At 37.4% G+C, this 21,873-nt stretch overlaps 1 protein-coding gene across 4 annotated transcripts in view; it reads left to right on the top strand.

Moving 5' to 3' along the window:
* The window catches only part of CDC42BPA (CDC42 binding protein kinase alpha), a 179,124-nt gene that overhangs the window by 45,717 nt on the left and 111,534 nt on the right, over positions 1-21,873 (top strand). For all 4 annotated transcript variants that reach the window (XM_031061941.1, XM_031061938.1, XM_031061939.1 and 1 more), the window contains exons 2-3: positions 11,851-11,942; positions 18,010-18,093. In XM_031061941.1, coding sequence (XP_030917801.1) covers positions 11,851-11,942; positions 18,010-18,093 — 176 coding nt within the window. The remainder of the gene's footprint in view (positions 1-11,850; positions 11,943-18,009; positions 18,094-21,873) is intronic.

Genomic DNA, 21,873 nt, shown 5'->3' on the forward strand with positions numbered 1-21,873 from the left:
ATGAAACCCAAATGTTTCTGAATACCACCTCTGTTACAGGTCTTTGTAAGGACTGCATTCTGCCCTTCTGGTTTGTTTGCTTTTTATAGACTGTACACAATGGCTATTGTAAACACCAGCCTTCCATTTGCTGCTGGATATAAAATTTTTTATTTATATGCCATCATTATTTGAAAAATAACAAGAAAATAATCCCAAAATACCTTATTGTATGAAAGAGTCCTTTCCATTTCAGCAGCTAGATAAGCAGCCCATTTCCTCTGAATGAATGTTGCTAAAGTAGTTTGCAGTAGTTACCATATCCGGACTGAATTCAGGTTTTCCAGGTGTGTGTTTTTTACTCTACAGATGGTTTTTGAATGCACTTTCAGATAAACTGAGAATATTCAAACAATCAGTTGCATATTACATTTTTTATAATAAATAGAGAAAGATTTGGGTGGAAAGAAATATTAGTATCAAGTTACCAAAGTGTTGATAGGAATGAAGAGGCATCAATTGTGGATGAGTTCAGTCAGAGTTGTTGGGGGAAATGCATTTGGAATACTTGCATATATTGCATTTGAGTGATCATTTTCCACTTATGCGTGACATTGGTTTCAGAAATCAGTTTTATTTACACAGATATAACTAGAGAATTTCAAAAACAGCAACTTAACTTTTTTTTTTTTTGATGAGCAATGTTGTGAAACCAAGCTAAAACTAATAGGGATGTTTTGTAGTAAGTTCTGAGTAAATACAGACTAACAATCTAAAAATAGGTGTTAATGAGGGCAGGAGTTGGCACACTTTACTAAGGATTTGAGATCAGAAAAAAACCCCCAGTGTTTAGACTGTGGGAAGGGAAATGTTGCACTTCTCGTGTTCTTTGTAATAGGTAGGGAGGAGTTCACTGGGTTATAATGCAAATACTCTAGTTTTGACCTGAGACTAGATCCAATTGCCAAAAAGGGTTTAAAAGTACTGTTTTCATATGAAAAAATACTAAAAATTCACAGAATTTGGAGAAAGTTTTGATCATCTTTCACGCTGTTGTTAAGCTTTCACTACTTTAATGTGTTGCTCAAGTCTAGAGGAAGAAGAGGTGTCATGAGCAGGTGTTTGAAGTGAGGACTCTTGCTGAAAAGGGAAAGGTGGTGAAATAATTAGTGAGATGGGTTTTGTCATATCATGTGGAACATAAATTATTCATACCAAAAAGAAACATTTGTTTCCTTACATTTTGCTTCTTAACTTGCTCCTTTGTAGTCTGTGGAACAAGGCATTTGTAAAAATGTGAGCTATGAATTCACATCCCTGAAAGTACTTTTTTCATAGATCAAACTTCTTATAAACAAATTTCAGAGTGAAGAGTAATTAATTTCTAGCATTCATTTTGCTTATGACTTAATTATGATTTATATTTGCAAAATGTCTTGGTCCCAGGAATCTGTTTTTATTAGAGTGCAGTTTCCATTTGGGTATTTTTATGAAGCAGATTGCTTATTTTTAGAAATTATAAGCGCTGACTAAAATTTTTGAATGTTACCTTCTTCTGAAGTGGGGTTGATTTATTGAGGTAACTAAGTGCCTCTCTCCTTAAAACTGCTGCTGTTTTTAGAAATTAAAAATTTGTGTTTTGCACTCCTCTGAAAATGTATCCAACTTCCGTATTATCCCATTACTTATCTCAAACTTGTTTATGTGTGCTGTGTCTTGCCATGATTTTTCCTTTTAAGTTTCTAATAAACAAGACTTTTGAGATAAAACTTGGATAAAAGTATTCAAAGAATTTTCAGAACTCAGTGGATATTTTGTGTTTAGGATCACAACTTGCAGAACATTTCTTCTCCAGTAAATCAGATTCATATAAGAGCATCTTTCCTCTCTGTATTTAGGGGAAAAAGCTTATAAAATTTTGAAAATATGTCTAGAATTTGAAGATGAAGAATAGTTTGTCTTGAGCTTAATTGTTCTTTTTGGTTAGTTTATAGTTTGAAATGGAACCAATCAGTCATTTACAGAAAGATTGTGAATTTCACTTGTGACCTCCTCTTTTGATCTTAAGTTGATAAACAAAACCAAGTAATTGTGTCTTCTTACAAAATTACTCAAAGATGACTCTTCATTCAGGGTCAGCCTTGCGAATATGTGCATGTAAGAGTTCATGGATTTGAGGTCTCTCTAATTTGTGACGTGTCATTGACAGAGATACTGAAATAAGTGACGTGCTCAGTAGCACAAAAGTCAGTTCAGGTGCACCATTAGTGAATCCCTTCACTTGATTCATTGGGCATTCTAAAGGGACAATTTGAAACTATATGCCCTGAAAGGTTGGTTTAAAATAATTTTATGTGTTGGTAATATAAGCATTAAGGGTGCCTAAAACCAGAACCAAGATACTTATTAAAAAATAAGCGCAGGTTTCTCTTTGGTTTCATAAATAATTAAATCCATCCTCTGGGTTCCAGAATTATTCTTTCCTGCAACCTTGGTGTTACAAAGGAGGTGTGGATCAAAGCAATCTCTTGACACCTGCATGTGTGCCCACAGACAAATGTGGTTTATGTAGGAACTTCCTGCTCACAGAAAATATTTATTATAGGTTGGTTACAGGTGTTGGGAAACGTATTTGTCTTCTTCAGAATGAAGAGTCTCTTGAAAGTTTGATTTATGGTAATGGAGATGGTTTGCAGTAGCAGCAGATCTTTGTGATTCAGCAGCACTGAGGATAAAATTATTAAAATTGCCATGAGGTGAAGTGCGGTCAGAATAAAAATATCTTAATCAGCATTATTTTCCAGTGATCACTTAATCAGGAAGAAAGTGGAGATGATTGTGGTTGGGAAATAGAGTGCCGGATCTGGTGCGCAGTTAGGTACTTCAGCTTTATCATATGGTTTTTATTCTCTAGTGGGCCAAATCAAGTTTATTACAGGCAATTTACAGCCTGATGGTACCGAACTTTCAAATGATTAATTATTTTTTTATTTTATTTGCATTAGTTTTAAGGTAATTCTGGGAGAGTGCTGAAGTTCTAGGATCTTTGGAGACTTTTCAGGAGTGTGGTTTCTTTAAGAAAGGGCTGCTGTTAACGACATAACTCCCTGAAATGTCACAAAACTAAGAACAGTTCTTGAAACATTACTTAATTTTGAATTACAGTTCTTTTACCCTTGTGTCAGTGCAAAAGAACCAGACAATAATGTACCTGTTCAATTGGATTACTCAGCTTGAAATACAAGGAGCAAGCAAATGAGTAAGTTTTCAACCCTTACCGTACAGATAGTACAGGGTGATGGCATTTCAAATGGTGTGAGGTATGGGTGGAAGAGGAGCTTAAGCTGTCCAGGTGGAACAATTTCTGTGGACGTAGGGAAGGTGTTTCTTCTCTTTTTTTGTGACTGGGAACTCGAAATTTCAATCAAAAGCAGTTGTGGGGATGAACCTTATTTTAATCTAGACAAAATTCTTTCTCACAGCACCAAGTTGCTATTCAGTATAGTTTTTGATATTTCCATTTGTGATACATTATATTGAAATTGGTTTTGTTTTTCTGAATTTTAAATTTAATTTAATATTTGAAATTCAGTTAAATGTCATGAATGCAGGGCTTCATATAACATTTTCATTTCAAATATTGCCTATAAGGGCCAAAATAGGAGTGTAATTGTGTGCATTTGTACAAGTTCTGTAGCTCTGCTTGGGGCTTTAGAGCCATGTTGCAATGCAAATACAAACAAGTGTCAGTGAAACCTGCAGTGAGTGAAGTGCTTTATGGGCAGGTTTGTGCCATGCTCTTACAGAGGAAACAAGGTATATTGGTACATGTTCATGTTCATCCTGTGGGCACCTGCCAGAGATGTCCTGAAGAGGAATTTGTCTGCTATTTTGGGTTTGGCTGCATTACTGTCCTTCTTCTGAGGCCCCTGCAGCTTGGTAGGAAGTGTGTGCAGGGATGTGCAGAGAATCTTGGGGGGGAAATTGTGGAGGAGTGAGAGACAGGACTCAAATAATTTGTATGCTGTGTGAGACTTGACAGGTGTGCATTTTGACAAGTTCTAAGTGTAAGTGTTGGTTAAGAATATATGGCTACACAGATGAGTGGTTTTAGAGAAGGAAAGTTTGTGGAGAGTCTGCTCACTCCCCTTCTCACAAGGATTAGAGCATATCGTTTAACTAATTAAAAAATATTAAAAGTGCTTTCAGTTTTACAGAGCTTTTACAGCTTTTTTGTTTTCTCCTCAAAAGCAAAAAATTTAGTTGCTTATGTAAGGTGTAATGAGACTCGCAGTATTTGCAAAAGAATATTAAATGCCTGACCTCAGTATATTTGCTTTATATAGATATTTTCTTTTAATTAAAATTCTGAGGTGAAAGGGAGCCAAGAGAAGGGAGTGTAAGGCAGTATCCCTTAAAATCCTTCTTTCTGTAGCTTCAGAAATGGAGACTTCTGCAGTGCTGTGAAATACCTGGGAAGCTGAGCAGGGGACTCAGTGGACTAAACTCGCTGGCTTTCTTCTAGAAATAAAACATTTCTATGTTAATGCAGCATACACCAGAATTTCTAGAGAGGACTCATTTCTATATTTTAATTGAGAGGATTATTTGAATTATAAATCAAATACATATTGAACAATTCTTTACTGAGGGATGCAAAACCAAAAACAGAACAAAGGAAACAGTGAAATTATTGATACCTTCACAACTGCTTTGAGAGAGTACATATGTCAGGCCTTGGCTGTGGTTATAACAGTAGCTGGTCTTCAGAGCAGAGTGCTGTTACTTGACACATTCTTCCCCCCTTTTCTTTTTTCCCCTCTCCCTCACTGAAGGATGGTTGCACGCTCTGTTTATTGTGCAGTGTTTGATTTATTTTTTTTTTCCTCTGATATTCATCAACACACAGTGTTCCACAAACAGCTCTTTTTCTAGAGTCTAGTCAGACTAGAAGGTGTTATATCTGCTTTACATAAGAACACGTAATGTTTTGAAGAATTGAGAATTCTTCTTAAAGTATTCTCCTGATTTATTTTGATTTTTCAGATCATTTAGTAATTCTAAACACAGGTCTGATTGATTGTACTTACAGCTGAAATGTCCAGCATTTTTTGGCAGTCAAATACCAGCATGCTGGTTTATTTTTCAGACATTAGGGAATGTGAAGTTTAAGCTTGACTCTTGAAGTGTGATTTTAATTGACTTGTTTCCAGCTCTGGGACAGCATGAGGGATGGAGTTGAAGCAGCGTTCTGCTTTATAAAGTGTAAGGCCACCTTCTTCCTTCTCCTTTGTTTTAGCCTTTCAGGGTTTTTAAATGTCACAAAACTTTCTTCCTGTCTGCTCTTGATTTGCTCTCAGAGCATTTCCACCCTCTTTAATAGGTGGAACAGGAGTCTTGTAGCACAACCAGTTAAGTTTTGCTCTAGAATTCCAATCCACAGCAGGATGAATTAAAGTTCAATATTTCACTTTGCTGCTAGTATAATAATATTTAAACATTGGGTGGTTTACTGAAATTCTTGGGATGAGAAAGAATGGTAATATAAAAAAAATAATGGCTATATCTTGATGTGTTATGGAAGTGTTGTCCAGATCTGCAGTGGGTGTTTTGTGAACACAGGGATTATTTTTCGTTTGAGTCTGGGGAAGGAAAAACCAGAACTACTCCAGTATGTTTGGGAAAGGTATTTTATTTTTCTCCCTAATTTTAAAGTTCCAGTTGAAGAATATTTTGTGGTAGCTGTAGCCAAAGTTGGCTGGATGGTCTCTACTTGACCTTGATGCAAACACAGTAGGATCCAGAATATTGTGTCTGTCTATACCATAGTACAGGAATTTGTGGACATGCTTCTCATTCCTGGAAAATGCCAGATTCTTAACTTGTACTTCGAGATGCTGGCACTTAACTGTTCATCAGGGAAAACATGTCAAAAATGTTCTGAGGGAGTGAAAAACTGAATCTTAACTGTTAAAACCGAGAAGGGTATTTGTGGCTTTTATTTTTTACATTGTCTTGACTAATGTTCTGTGGGTCAGCTGCTATCGCTGTTGACTGCAGTGTTTCACCCCGATTTCCTCCTGAGAGTTGGCAGAAACTGCAAAAGCCTTCTTGGCTATTCTGCCAACCTTAGGTGGGTGGAAAGGAAAGATTTCTTTTCCATCTCCTCTCAAATTATGCTTTAAGCAGCTCTGCCTTGCTGATTGTCAATTACTTCCCCTTTGTTTGGAGAAAGACTGGTTTTTTTGGGAGTGGTTTTCTCTCACACCTCCTTTCTGGAGTTTTTTGAAAGCTCCGGCTATGGTCTGTCTTAACTCAAAAATGCTATTTACACATTTCATAATCTCAGCTGATAGAAGCCAGTGGAAAATAAATATTTTAGGTTTGGATCAAGCCTGTAAAGTAGAAATACTTGTGAAGTTCCTTTCAGGATTTTAGCCAAAATTTCAAAACTGCAGGACACTTTGAAAAAACACAGCTGTCAATATATTATTTTGCTTTGGGTTTGTGGTGGGGTTTCTTGTTGGGGTGGTTGAGTTTATTTTCTTTTCACCAAAGACAGCACTAAGAAGAATTAGAGAGCTTTCTGGTATTGAGTTAAATGACAATCTTTTAGACTATGTGTTTTTCTCATTTGCATGGGGAAGCTCTGTATGTATTTTGATAAATACTTTTAGCTAGTGAAGCAAAGGGGCTTCTGTCTTGAAATGACAAGTGACTAGTTTCCCGTGGTGGTTGTTTTCTTTCCCAATCTATTTCCTTCAGAATGAACTTTCACTGTTGTTGACAATTCTGGTGGATAGAGTTTTTAATTTTTATGGCTTTGGCTTGACATGGCATTTTACATTGAGTCGTGCAGTGGGCAGAAGGCTGGGTTTGCTGTGGAATGCCTGATTGCTAAGGAAGCATGTTTTGTAATTTGGGAAGTAAGATAAGGGTATCTTACTGCAACCTGTCAGTCAAGGGTACAGTCTTCAGTCTTAGCAGAGTTAGCCAGCTTGTTTATCCAAATGTAAGTGCAGCATCAGTGAGACTCTGAGAGGAATTCATGAACACTGTCTTGTTATGTTTCTATTTAAATGGGTTGTGGAGGCACATTCCCAATTGCTGTTCCTGGTCTGCTGCACTTTCTTTAACAATCAACATGATCTTCGTCTCACTTGAGGTCAATTTCAACCCATGCCTGCAGCACCCCTGGTTCCCTTCAGTGCTGTGCTGGGGAGGGGAAGGGGCACTGGCAGGTGAGGGAGAAGCAGGAACCCCCAGCAGGTTAGCCTGGGAAAATCTGAATTCCAGGGCTAGCCCTGCCCAGGCTCTGCAGGCAGAAACTTGGAGCTGGAGGGAGAGTGAGCAAGGCAGGAGCATGAGACTAACTTTGCTAATAAAACATCCAAAAACAGCTGTTTTACTATTTTGATGTCATTTTTTATAATCCTAATACTAAACTGCATTGGGCTATCAACTGTATCACTGCCATCCCTGTGTCAGCTCTTTGGACGATGTGGACTTTTATCTCCAAGAGTTTAAAACATAACCCCCTTATTATTAAATAGACTGTAAGTAATGCTAATAACCTCTTCCCCACTGTAAATATGATAAACAGACTGTTGAAGCTCAGTGTCACTACTGCAGAGCTCATTGTTTTGCCTCTCTTCTGCTGGATGCTTGTTGTAATTATAATAAAATCATGCCTGTCCAGGGCCAGAGGGTAGAACATATGTTCCTCTACATGCCTGACTTGGCAACTAGACTCCTCCTGAGTGTTTTTCTATGTGTTTAACATGTTACTTCTGATGGAGGTCTGGTTAAATTTCAACCAGAAAAAAATTAAAATTCTATCACTTTTAGTGTTCTCCTTTTACTGAATTTTATTTTTTTTCCATGGATTGTAGGCATAAATGGAATGAATGGCTAGAGCATGAAACGTGGGGAAAGACTCATAGAAACATAAATAAATTGAAAAAATAGTCATGGCAGGTTCACCTTGTTTGAAAATGCAGCTTAGCTTCCTGCAGCAGTACATTGGTTGCCCTGAGGGTGAATTGGGAGATTGTTTTTCCTTGCCATGTGTAATTGATTGAATAAGTGCAAGGAATCTTGCCAAGAGGGTGGTGGCACAGTTTTCCCAGGCAGGGTGAGATGGGAAGCACTGGCCAGGTGGAGTGGCCAAGTGTTTTCACAGAACAGATTTTATAGGTCAATTCTTATCTCTCCATCTCCTTCACAGAGATTGATAGCATAGAGTATTTTTCACAGCAGCCTCCTCCATGAACATTGTGTATGACTTGTCAATGTGTGGCCATAGAGAACGTGCTGGAAAGTTTTATATAATGAACTTCCAGCTCTTGTGAGTTGAAAACCAGCAGGAGGAGGCAGTGGCCAGGCTGCCCACGCTTACCCTCGTTTGGAGGAGGAAGAGTTCTCTTTGGCACAGCAAACTGCTGCTCCCTAATCTGTATCACACATGGCTAGCAACTTTGAAAAGGGATGTGTGTGTGGAAAAAATCATCTATGCCCCTGTGTATTTCTGTAGGCTGAATGAAGCACCAAAGGAAATGCCCATACTGCCTCTAAAAAATCTGCAAAGAAAGTGTGTCACTCTCATATCAGCCATGAAAGAAACCATAGCTCCTGTGGAAAAAAGAGGGTGTTGTTTTGTGTTAATTTTGTGCTGATTCTCTTTAGGGAGATGGGGGTGTAAATGAGGGCTGTGTCCTGCAAATCTGCTTTTCAGGGACCCCTTGGAGCTCACTGTTTGGAGAAGCATTCCCTGGCCTGACCATTTGCTCTCTCTATAAGGCCTGTAGGACAGTGCAGACTGCTTGCCAAAGGTCTGCCTGTTAACCTCCTAGTCTGGAAAGCTGTGTGGATGAAATGCTGTCTGCAGAGAGCCTTCCAAGACCCCAGGCCAGGCCAAGTTTTCTATACTTAACATTGCTCTTGCCACAAGAGCAGCAGATGTTTGCACAGTAGACAAACAACGTTGATGATAAAGCAAATTGACCTTTTTTGGAACATGCTATTTGGAGCACATTCCTGGGGCAATTCTTTTTTCTTTTTTTCACTTTCCCCTTTTCCTTTCTTTTTTTTTTCCTGGGGCTCTAACTTTTCTTCCAAGAGCTGCTTGGCTCTACATTGACATCTCTGCTAGAGGTGATAAAAAAGTTACAGAGGAGGGAGGTTTTACAAACTTTTCCACTAATGCTGATACCACAAATCATTTAACCTACTCCAAACCTATTTTTGTCGTCGTTATTTGACTGAAGTAGTTATAGTGATGTTTATTTTTCCAGAATCCCTATGGGAACCCTGGAAGATTTCAGAATGTAATAATTAAAGAATGACAGGCCTTTCCTTGCAATATAAAGTGAAGAAGAGCTTTGTGGTTTAAACAACTATGCTGTTGCTTGTTAGCAAGAAATTTTGCCTTGTACTCTAGCCAGGCCTATAATGGTCAAAAAATGTTGCAGTTGAAAACGACATGTTTGTTTTCAGTCAGTTGTTTTTCAAGTTAAAAGGCTCTAATGGCTTGTTTTAATTTGTTCAGTAGTATTAGTCAGTAGTATTAATATTTGTATTCAGTCACTTAGTGTAGCACAGCTCAGGCTGTCCAAGTAAGGCAGTACATTTTCTTATCACTTTTTCTACTGCAAGACCTTTCTTTTAAGGAATAAAAGATTCTTGAAAGTTTGGGGAATCTCTGTGAACTTGAGTGATATACTTCTGTTGAAATTGCATTTTAGCAGTATTTAAAATGTAATATTAAACCTATATTTTAATTTTATAATTCAATATTGTGAATAAAGTTATTATAAATGTAAAGCAGAAGTAGCACTGCAGTGAAAATCTCAGTGTTATATGGCTGCATCTTTACTATTTGGACCTACTGGGTTTTTTTAATCATAAGCTGATGTTCCTCTAGTTGGAACAGATGTAATTCCTGGGAGAGAATTGATTCCTGGTATCTGAGAAATTTCAGAAAAAAGAGACCAGGTTCAGACTTTGGAACCACTGAGATTTTTAAAAGGTTTCATCTATTGTACCATGAAAGTTAGTCGAGCTGTGCTGTAAACATGTGCTGCATTTTTGTGTCATTATTCTACAGATGTGGTTTAGAAAGCTACTTTGACTAGGATGAAAATGTTTTGTGGGGGGTTTTAGGTATCAAAACTACAGGTAGCTTGTGTCTTGATTCAGTTTATAGGGTTGCTTTGGCTGAACAGAAGGTAGTATGGTTCTGGACAAAGGGTGCTGTAGTGCCTTGAAGGGCTGCATGATTAATATTAAAGTTCTAAATTGAATTATGGGGTTTTAGCAGGATTATTTAATAACATTAGAAAGAGAAAATTCTGAATTCTAGGAGAACCCAAATTTAGTTCCTTACATGTGTCCAGATCTATTTAACTTGGTTCTTACTTAGGGTCATTTGCTTCTGGAGCTTTTGAAAACAGTTCCCCATTTCTGTTTAGAAATGTTATTGTGAACAAATTGTTCTGCAATACGATGCCTGTCACAACTCTTCCCTGCAAATAAAGCTGCTCTGATTCCATCAGCCCCTGTCGAGAGAGAAATGGACAGAGATAGGCCTCTGTACTCTGAAAGCATAAGCTAATAAGGTTTTATGGGCCTTGTAAAATGGTGACTTTACAATGTGCCTTTTTGGGGTTTTGTGATTCAGCAGTGTGATTGTCAGTGCCTTGTCTGTTACAAAAATAACATTCCCTTTTCATAGATGTAGAAATTGGGTGAAGTATCTCAAGTTGCTTGTTTGGGATCATTGAGCTAGTCTGCTTTTGAGCCAGAAATTGGATTTGTGTTTTGGAGACCCATCCCAATTCTGATTATACAACCTTCTTGTATGAACCATATTTACTGAAGTTTGGTTTAGTAATAGGATTTTATTTGTGTAAAGCATTGAATGTGCCTTTACAACAATAATTTTAGAAAGAAATCCTTTTCCTGCTAAATTACTTACAGCTTTAATTTTTAAGTTTTTTTTTTTTTACCAAGGGTTGTGCTATGTATGTTTTGATGTAGAGTTATCAGTAACTTGTTTTGCATGCATGCAGAGATGTATTAATGAACCAGGGCTGGTTAATTGTATTGCTAAATGGGGCTAAAAGAGAGGAATAGTACTCCTGAGACTGTTTTACTGCAAACAGTGCTGGGGTTTTACCTGTCTGGAATACAGTACATTATTTTGCTTACTGCTTTCAAATATATCTTAAAAGAGGGGGAAAAGGAGAAGGAAATGAAGCTTAACTTGAAAATGCACTCAGTTTTTTCACTGAATGTGTTAATGATGTCTTGAGTGCAACTGTTCTTCCTTCCAAAACCAAGAATTGACTATTAAGTGTTCCCTTGAAGAAGTATTTTTCAAGAAACATTCCATAACACATTGTGTAGGCCAATATTGCCCTTCCAGTTACCATTTACCACCATTTTAATTTCACATTGAATACAGTATTGTGTGGCTGATTGGCAAAAAAATTAATATTGTCCAAAGTGAACTCATTATATTAGACTTTGCTTTTGCAACCAGAATTATATAGCGCAGATGCAGTGGATGTCTGTGGAAAAATACAGTCAGCTTGACTCCATTTTTTTAAATTAAAAGAAGGCAAAAAGCAAGCTTACTTTGTAAACCTTTTTCTCACAGCAGTTTTGACTTAGTTCTTACTTCATTATTTCTAGCTTTAAACTTCATTATATCCTTTAGGATAAACAGGTATATAAGCAAAAGAATCCCTTGGTTTTAGGCCTCTGATTGCATCTATTTTGTGTTACTGTTACCTTGTTCTTTGATTTTTGTGTGGGTTGTTTTTTGGGGTTTTTTTAATGATTCTCTTTTTTTTTTTTCCTCTGTTTCAGCCAAACCTTTTACATCTAAAGTGAAACAGATGCGACTACATAAAGAAGATTTTGAGATTCTGAAGGTGATTGGTCGAGGAGCCTTTGGGGAGGTATGTGTGAGAAGGAGGTGGAAGGGTTTGGATAATTCTCTTGCAGACCTGCAGCGCTGAGGAGAAGAGACAGTTCATAACAATACACTGATATTCAGGTTTTTACATTCTTTAGCCATAATGGATATTATAGGCCCACCTAATGTTTGATGCATGTACATTTTGTATTATACATTCTTTGACAACTCTTTTTAAGTCTTGTGAGTTTTGAGAGCAGGCAGGCTCACATGGATCAAGAGACCATTTTTCAGGAATCTGAGGATATGTAATTTGCTTGACTTATTCTTTCCAGTCAGGAGGTGGATATCAGTGTGTAACTGATGGTTTAGAAGTCGAATAATTGCTAATTTTCCTGATACATATACAGTCTGAAAGTAGTTTTCAGCAGCTTAAATAGTCAAATATTGACGCTGACATTCCAACAATGTAGAGAAATCTCTTTTTTCCTGTAATTGAGTTTCCTATTTTAATGAACTTTTGAATATTTTTCCTGTATTTCTTTTAAAGACTTCAGCAGATGTTGTTTTCCTTTTCAGTTGTCACCTACTGCTGTCAAACCATACAATTCTTTGCTGCTTCTGATTAAGCTTTCCCAGACAAGTCTGTTGATCACCAGGTCGAGGAAACTTTAAAATGCTAGCTTTCTACCCCATTTTTCTTAATTCTTTTGGGTGCATGAACTTTGTTTTTCATGCAGTACACTGTAGCAAGAGCAATCTAATGTACAGCAGTGCCTTGAGTTTTTCATGGCTAAATATACTGCAGATGTGGGTAGTGTGGAAAGCCTCTGCAGGAGGTACTCCATACTGCCTGAAAATGCACATGAACTTAAACCCAAAGAATAAGATTTACTGATCAAAGTGTTGATTGCCTTTGGAAATGGAAGTTCTCTGTGACAGCAGAGGATTTCTGGAGGCTCTGGCATGTGACAGAGAAGAGTTGTTCTCAGGTTCACTTACATGTTTGCATCTTGAGTGAAAATCAGTCTTTGCTAGTCTGTGATTATGGAAGAGCAGACTCCTGTAGGTAGTATGTTAGGAAGAGGAATTTTTACTATAGTGTGTTGCACTACATACTCTGATCCCTATGTGCAGATGTAATCATTGGGCAGCTGTAAAAATAACAAAAAAGGTAGTATTTATTTAGCTGCTTTATCACTCTTGGTTTTTGTCCATCTGGAGTAAAGCTTCTTTATGAAGGAGACTGATGGCTGAAGTTACTCATGGATGATTTATCTTTAGTCTAAACCTCTGCCACAGAGAATGTTGCAATCTCCATTTTGATGTAAACACTTCTGCTTAAAAGATTAGCCTCGGTCTGTGCTACCATAGGAGTTGCAGCTGAGTTACAGATTGTGTTAAATATAAGAAAAATCGCTGATGTTGGTGCCTTCTTGTCAGGAGGATCATGCATGAAACCTGCCTTATATTGTGTTTTTAAGATAAGTCATTTTTGTCTGCTAAATCAGCACCAAGCTCCTCAGCAGCCGAACCGCAGAGAAACTGTGGCTCTTTCTCAGGAAGTTCTTTGTGGTGAATCATCCCATGAACAGTGAGAATGTAACTTTCCCTGTCTCCTTCTGGGGACAAGCTGTGTGATTGGTTAGTTCTTCTCTTCTAGGAACAGTGTTTCTTTCTAATTCCTTATCTGAGGAAGATAACATGACTCTATTAATTGTCAAAATCTTCAGTAAGGGGAAAAATGAAGCTCTTTCAGTGAAGATGTTTGGGTTTTTATGTTCTTAATAAATATTTGGAAGGATATTGTGTCTTGCTGGCATAGCAAAGACAAGTTCTACACAGGCATTTGTCTAAGAAAAGAAGTTCTGTATGAAATTGCTAATTTTTCTGTAAAATAACCAGTAAATATCTGAGGAAAATTGAAAAACGAACCACCAAATTATACTGCTACTTAAAACACAAAAAACTATATTAATATTAAATTGCACAATACTTGTATTTTCTGAGACAGATTAAGAAATCTGAAAGAATGTATTTTCTTTCCAGCAAACTATAAATGAGACCAAGGTTGCTCTAGGTTACTGGGAGGGGTAATTTTTGTCTCCTGAATCAACATAATTCTGAAATTCTGTAGACTACAAAGTTAGTGCAAGTTTTCTTTGGCACAGTCTCAGACTTGTTCTTATTTTGATTTTACGCTACTCAATTTCTTCAATTTGCATAGTCAAGAAATATTTCCCTTTTTGGTTTTACAAGTTTAATGCAGACAAAAAGTAGTTTAAACTAGTTATTGCTTATAACTGTAAGAGTTCATTGTTCCTAGTTTTTGTTTTTCACCTTACCCTTTTTTCTGCCTTCTGAAAAGGCTTCCTTTTTGTCAAATTATTCACATGCCCCTTCCCTCTGCATGCATGCATTTACTTATTTACAATTATATGTAAGAGTGCTGTCTTTAGAAAACACAGATGTTTTGCTTGGGGGAGGAGCAGGATTATCATGGTAAAATTAATAATGTGGGCTTCAAGCAATTCATTGTGCTGGCTTTGAGCAGCAGGGTTTGAAAAACCGAACTCAAAACAAAAAGACTTTAAACTTGGGAGCTGAAAAATGCTGCTAGGAAAGGTGAAGCAACTGGGCAACAGCTCTTAGTGGTGTCCCTCAGCAGTATAGAAGTGCAGTTTAGTCGAAGTTCTATCTAATACCAGAATTTTCAGTTGATTCTCTTATAGCTTTGAAAAAAAAATCAGTGCATGCTTATGCTAGCAAATATTAGGTTGTTATGTTGTTGATATTTTGAAGATGATGAGTTTTATGGCTTGAGAATGAGCTAGTTACCTCTAATTTTTGTCATACAGTTATGAACAGTAACATTCTTGTCTGCTTGTTCTTGCTGGACAAGAAAACCAATGCTGAATCTTCTTTTCTACTTTTATTGTTTTTCTTTCTCTTTCTACTTTAATAGCTTCTATTCTATTTTTTTTTCTGTAAAAGGCTGTTGCTTTTTAAGCAAAGTGCAGACAAATATCACAGAGACAAATAGCCAAGCTTGGGGCAGAAGGTGTCTGACAGCATGCCAAACTAGACTGCTGTTTGTGGGAAATATGGAAAATGGTTGGAAGATGAGGAAAAAAACTTCATATCTGGCTAAACCCAAGATGTTTACATCAGCACATACCAGTCTTTTTGTTTTTGGCTGCTCACAGGGAAATAAAATAAAAAAAAAATACCAACCTTTAAAAAGTCTAATTTTAAGAAGTTCCAGCAGCAAGACACTTCAGGATCACTAGGAGTGATTACTCTTTCTTCAGTCTTGACAGCTTCACTAGGGAAGGGAAAAGATCAAAACAAAACTCTGTCTGTATTTGTGCCTTTGTGTAGGTAGTAAATACTCTGTGTATATGTAAACACTGCCTAGATTTGTAATCATGATTCAGAATTTTTTTTGTTACAATTAGAAACTGCATCAGTCCCCTCAGTGCTGAAGCATCATATTTTACTTTCACAGTCTTGGAATAAGCATTTTGGAATTTACTTTCATGAAGCACTGAGACACCCCCAAAAACATGCTGTGATTGCAGAAAGATGATGATGATGTCTGTGATCTTTTGTATGTGGTTATTGATATGGAATAACATTAATGCCTTTCACAGACTAAAAGCTTCAGACTGATTGTAAACACAGCTGGTAAACACGAGTCTATTTTTGTTCTTTAGTCACTCTTCAATGCTGTTACACATTTGCAGAAGGTACCAAGCCCTTGTTCATGCCACAGAAGGCTTGTGTACCAGATCTTCACCAAAGACAGTGCTGTAGCTCCTGCACTTGTGTCCAAGTGATTGCTGAATAGGAGATTGGAAATTTAGGCAGCTGTGCAGTCTTACTGTGTGTCTTTCAATAAGCAAGTCCTTTGCAGAATAACACAGCCTTGCACTGCGCATGCTACAGGCAAGAAATGAAATGCTGAAATTGGCCTTGAAATACTTGTATTGTCTTATGCCTCTGGCTGCCTCTACTCCAGTGGTTAATGGTGGGGGAAAACCTATTTCCCATGCTGGGCAGCAGGAGCTACTCAGCTTTAGTAGCAGCAGCCTGTTAATTTTTCCCAGCAAGAGTCCCAAAACACTTAAAGGTCTTTGGGGCACAACTACATTGTAGCTTCAAACCACAGGCTGCATCACCAAGGGTGTCCCTGTTATCCCAGTCATGTAGAATACAGTTTGAATACTGATAAGGTGCAATTTTGAGGCTTTCTCCTCCTGCCATGACTCATTAGAAATTGATACAGGTAATGGCTTACCAGAGCCTCTAAGATCTAGATAGTATAGCCAAAGGATAATCAAGATCAAATCCACACTCTGGGCTATGTATCACTGCAAAAGATTAATCTTTCCCTCAAAAAAAAAAAGTTGTGATTCTCAGTCTTGGGTTACTGTGCACACCCCAGCAAACATTCTTTATGAATTAAAGTTATTATATTATAGGCTAAAGTAATAATCCAATTTTGTTTTTCAAATCTGAAAATTCCTTGATGGATTCTAAATCTGAACTTGAACCTCATGTGAGATAACCTTTAAAAATTTCAGCCCATAAACTAGTTTAAACAAATAAATGTAATACCTTCCTGTCTTATATCCTCTTTTTATCTCCCTGCCACTGCCTCCCCCTGCAACCCCAGAAGGCAGCAGTGTCAAGAGCAGGGCTGATAATGTACATATGGGACGTGACAGCTGCTTGGTCTGGGAATCTGTAGCTAGGCAAGAGCCACGCTGTGAGATACACATTGGTTTAGACATCAGAGCATTGCAATCCTTCAACCTGTGCTTTTGCCTCGTTTGTGAAGCTGTTGCAGCTGATGACACATCTGAAGATGGTTCAAAGAGGTTTGCATGACACTTCCTTCAAACTGTCTGATCCTGTATTTTCTTTTCTGTTATCACTGTCTTCACACATTGCTGGTTTACTGATTATGAGAGAGGTGAAAGGAATGTAGGATTCAACCTTGTTTTTTTTTTTTTTGTCACTGGCCTGCAGGATGAAGATGATGATAATCTGTGTGACAGCACGTTGGTTTGTGATCAGATGCGCACAGAAATATCTGCTTTAGTTTTAAGATTCCTTTGAAAGGGAAGAGGCAGAATGGTTGTTAGAATGTAGTGATTGTTGAACTTTTCTTTAGTTGGGATGATAATGCTGGTCTAGTTCGGATCAGCAGCTTTGAGTTTGTAGCACTTTTATACCCATTCTGGTTAAGACACTGAGCTTTCCATACCCAGGGAAGCCTGAACTGTGAAAACAAGTTTGTGTAAACTTCTCCCTTCCCTCTTTCCTAAAAATATTCTATGTTAGCTTATATTATAGCTAAACAAAACTAATATTCTCAGAAAAGGATGTTGTCAGTGAACTTCATTAATTTATTATTACAGAGGCCTATGGCATCTAATGTTTCAGAAGCTATGGGGAGAGGAGAGGCAGCTGGGCTGGCTTGTTTTGTTAAGTTTTACTTCTCTAGAAAATGTGCATTTTACTGTTTCCCTCTTGCTTACAACAGATATTATAAGGAGCTCATTGAACTTCAGGTGGAAAAATGTGAAGTCATACTATCTTTGAAGAAAATCTAGTGCATGATTTGAAACGAGAGTGGAAGTTGCTTTATGGCAAATCTACAGTTTTATTTGCTTTTAAAAGCAAACCCACATTGTTTATCTTGATTTAGAAGCTGCTGTGCTGTTACCTTTTCGTTGAGGGCTCTAAAGTTTAAATAAGTGTGTAGCCCTGAAGTCCAGGAATATAAAGCATAGACCCAGAGAGCTTCATGTCAGTATGATACAGCAAGAAGTGTGATGCTGAGAAATGCCAGTTTTCATTGACAGTCACTAAGAAAAAAATTATACCTAGGGAAAGTGTGATACATAAGGAAAGCTTACAATAAACTTGGAATTTTCCTGTATTATTGAGGTGTTTCTGTTTTGATGGTGTGGTATTTTGTGCATAGTAAAAATGTATCCAGAATACTTGAAAAAACCTCCAAAACTGCAAAGTTACATAAAAATGAAGACAATATGTATTTTCTTGTTGTAACTTATTTGTCTTTCATTTCTTTTTTCCAGGTTGCAGTAGTAAAACTGAAAAATGCAGATAAAGTTTTTGCCATGAAGATACTTAATAAGTGGGAGATGCTGAAGAGAGCTGAAGTAAGATTTTCCAGTAATGTTTTCCATGATTGTGTCCCCTCTTATTCTTCTGAATTGTCATTTCTCTGTCCACAAGTCTCCATGTTTATTAGAGGGATGGAGGAAGTCCTTCACTATTTACTGGCAGTATAAAAAAAAATTAAATAAGCCTAAAGCAATTCATCAGAAGGGTTTAAATGTCCTGGAATCTTGACTTCTGTGGGGCTGAATGTTTTTGACATTAGGCCTTTTCTGTAATTGTCCAAAAATTACCAACTGCACAAGTGATCTTTTAATGCATTTGTTCCAGTTGGGAATGTAGTCTTTAGCAAGTATTTTCCATGGTGGAAGGTAATTACTGAGCTATAAGAAGGTAATTGCTGAGCTATAGCTCATCAAGTCCATTAGTTTCTCAGTCGTTAGAACTTAGTAAAGGCCCAATGAGTGGATTGAAAAATCAGAAAGATAAAAGTTTCAAATTAATTAGAGTGCATTCTTCCTAAAAATGTTCATGTGATAAACTGTTCCTCATTATAGCTGGAGTCCATTTTGTGTCTGAAAAAGGTGGAACAGCTCCTTCACCAGCTTTACTTTTACCTTAGCTGTCTACTTGCTTTATACAACTCTGCTCTTCACAAGTTCTTGGTATATTTCCCCTGGATTCCTTTGAAAGGAAGCTTATGAAATGCAGCCTGCACCTGAATACTTGTGTATTAATTTTAGATGGAACACGTATCTAACTCTGTAATTTGCTTTGAAATTCTTCATCTATGCATACTAAAAATACACTCATAAATATATAGTTTTTATTTGAGACTTCAACTTTGCTGCTCTCAAACTGCCTTGCTGTTCAACTGCTTCCAAGTTTATTCTGATTTCCTCATTTATGTTTTAATTACATCTTGGTAGGAAGTGAGATCAATGGGAAACCATCACACTCTTAAAAAAATGTATTCAGACAAATTAAAGCCAATTTCTGATGTGTGCACATCCTGTCTCTTTTAATGAAAATGTTATCACATTAAGAAGTATAAATGGCTTGCAGATTGTGGTTAGATGTGCACAATGTGTTTCCTTTTTATCCAGAAATTATTCAGATACTGAGCAATCTGGCAGTAGTCTTGAGGTATTTCTCTCCAAGACAAATGCCATTACTGTAAGTTTTATTATTTCACTGAAAAAGAAAAGACCAGGAATAAAGCTCCACTCTATTTTTAAATGTACCCTTTTAAAGTGAGTTTGAAAACTGTTTCTTTTCATTATAAATAGTTATAAATAGGTTTCAAAAATTTTTCTCTATGCAAGGTATTAAAAATACTCTTCCCATGGGTCCAGCTGAATTTCTGAAAGTCTGAACCGTTAGCCTAAAAAGAATTACAGCAATGTTTTTCCATGTATTTGTAACCCATGGGTATATAGTGGAAAGAGAACCATCTGGAGTGAAAATGCATTATAAAGCATGACCTTTAGCAACTGTAACCTGTCATTTTTAAACATTCATGAATGCTCTTCTTACTACTGATGGAGAGAATGACCCATTTTTGCTCTCTTAGCAGTGTGCAGCACTAACATGAGATACACAGGAAAATCATGCAGTCCAAAACCACAAGCATATAGAGAGATCTATATGTTCATATATATATATTCATATTCTATATGTTAATGAACATATGTGTCAACAGTGTGGGAAGTGGGAGTAATTTGTAAAAGCAGAAAGGGAGTATGTACTCAAAAGAGGCTTGAGAATGCCAGAGTAAGGTTGAGAACTACAAGGTCTGAGTGCAAAAACTTCGTTACTGTAAAATTACTCAGGTTGCAAAGTCAATGTTCTTTTTTTGTATAATAACAGAGGATAAATTTTCCAAATACATGCCAGTGTTGAGATGGGATGTAGAGCTGGGAATGTTACTGATACAAGGAGTACCTGGAAGTGTGTGACATCTTGCTGTGACACCCCCAGACCTGTTACCCTGAGCGCTGACAGTCACTTAGAGTAACACGTGTGCCATGCTGGTGCCAGATGGGGCTCAGGAGAGACCAGGACAAATACCAGGCACCATGGAAGCAGTCAGCATCCCCAGGAGATGCTGACTCTGAGCTGTGAGGACATGAGCACCCAACTGCAGAGCAGGTCAAATTCTTTGCTGCTTGAAGGCCATGATAACAGGAGAGATACGACCACGGCACTGGGTTGGCTTTGCTGTGGCAGAGTTGGATCAGATGACCGCTGGAGGTCTCTGCTAGCAGTTCAAGGAGACTGCCTAGGGAAGATGAAATGTAATACTGGAATTATGGAAGGCACAAGAAAGGCTTCATTCAAAAAAAGCCTGATTGAGCCATGTTACAGTAATTAAAAGAACCACTGCTACTGTCTCTTTTTGCTGTTGCTGGATTTTTTTTTTTTTTTGCCACTTCAACTCTTAGCTGTGATCTGCTGTGGTAGTAGCTGTTGCTTCAGCTCTAGGCATGCTGCCCAGAGGTGGGTGTCTGGAGTGCTCAAGGAATGCACAGTCTTTTGTCAAATCATGGCAAAACCAAGTGGAATTATATAAACTCTCTAGTAACCAATCCTATTAGGTGTGTCATAACAAGTAGAGAAACTACCTGTTATTTATCCTTCTGAAAACAAGTGTTCATAGCTATTTCTCTCTGAAATATGTGAAGAGTTTACAAACAAGGAAGGAAAAAAATCAAGCTGAAGCATCAAACAGCTTTTCTTCCTTCTGAAGATGATCCATGCTCATTCTCCTACCCCAAGTGTATTTTTCATTCAATAATCTTTGAAGGTATTTGTTTGAAGTATGTCTTGCTATTTTCTCAAATTTCACTGATTTATCTCCTGCATTGTGCAGTGATTCAAGTATGTCATCTTAATTTTTCCTGGTCTGCATAGTTCTTACTCACTGTATTCACCAAAAAAAGGACTTGTGATGGTTTATTTGCTTGGAGGAAGGAGTTACTTGCTGCTCTGTTTTTGCTCCATGTATTCTTGTGCATATCTCAATCTCAAATGATACTTCACTTTTCATTCTTCACTTTCCAAATCTCACAGCGAGCAAAAGCCATGCCAGAAGTCTGCTATTTTCCTATTGGATTTGGAAATCAAACTGAAAAAATAAAAAGCAAAGGCTTGAATTTCCTTTAAACTTAGCTGTCTCGGAGATGGAAGAGACAGACCAGGGTTCAAAATGATGAAACATCTTTGTGAAGAGCAGAGTGTGCTGGAATAAAATATGGTCTGTGTTTTTCTCAAACTCTCCATCTGCCTTCTAAACAGCCTGTACAATATTATTCTTTCCTTTGCACTATTGTTTCGATCTCTTTTTTTCTGAACAAAATTGTGTGTTGGCTTTGTTATTTGGTACTTTTTGTTTTCTTGTGATATTCACTTCAGAACTCACTCCCTTCAAAATGTTTATGGGATTTCTTTGCTATAGTTTCTTTTTGGCTTTTTCATCTGTTTGGTCATTTTTGTCTGTTACTCTGCAAAGTTGTTTCTGCTGAGGTATTTTTTTTGTACTACTCAGGGTAAGTTGCAGGATCTTCATTGGATTAAATGCCTTGCTGCTTTGCAGTTAGTTATTTTCTTCACATTTTACCTTCTCCTGTTTCGTACAAACCTGTGTCCCACAATTAAAACATTTGGTGGCAGTTCTTGTTCCTCCTCTGTTCCACTTGATATGAAGGCACCTCTTGCCTCCTGTTTTTCTTTCCAGTGTATAGAGGGGAAACCTCTTGGGATGTCTGATCAACAGCTTATACCTGGCAAGAGCAATATTTGCTTCTCCCTGCTTTTCCCTG

Source organism: Geospiza fortis, unplaced genomic scaffold (assembly GCF_000277835.1).
Source record: "Geospiza fortis unplaced genomic scaffold, GeoFor_1.0 scaffold88, whole genome shotgun sequence".
NCBI classification, from domain to species: domain Eukaryota; kingdom Metazoa; phylum Chordata; class Aves; order Passeriformes; family Thraupidae; genus Geospiza; species Geospiza fortis.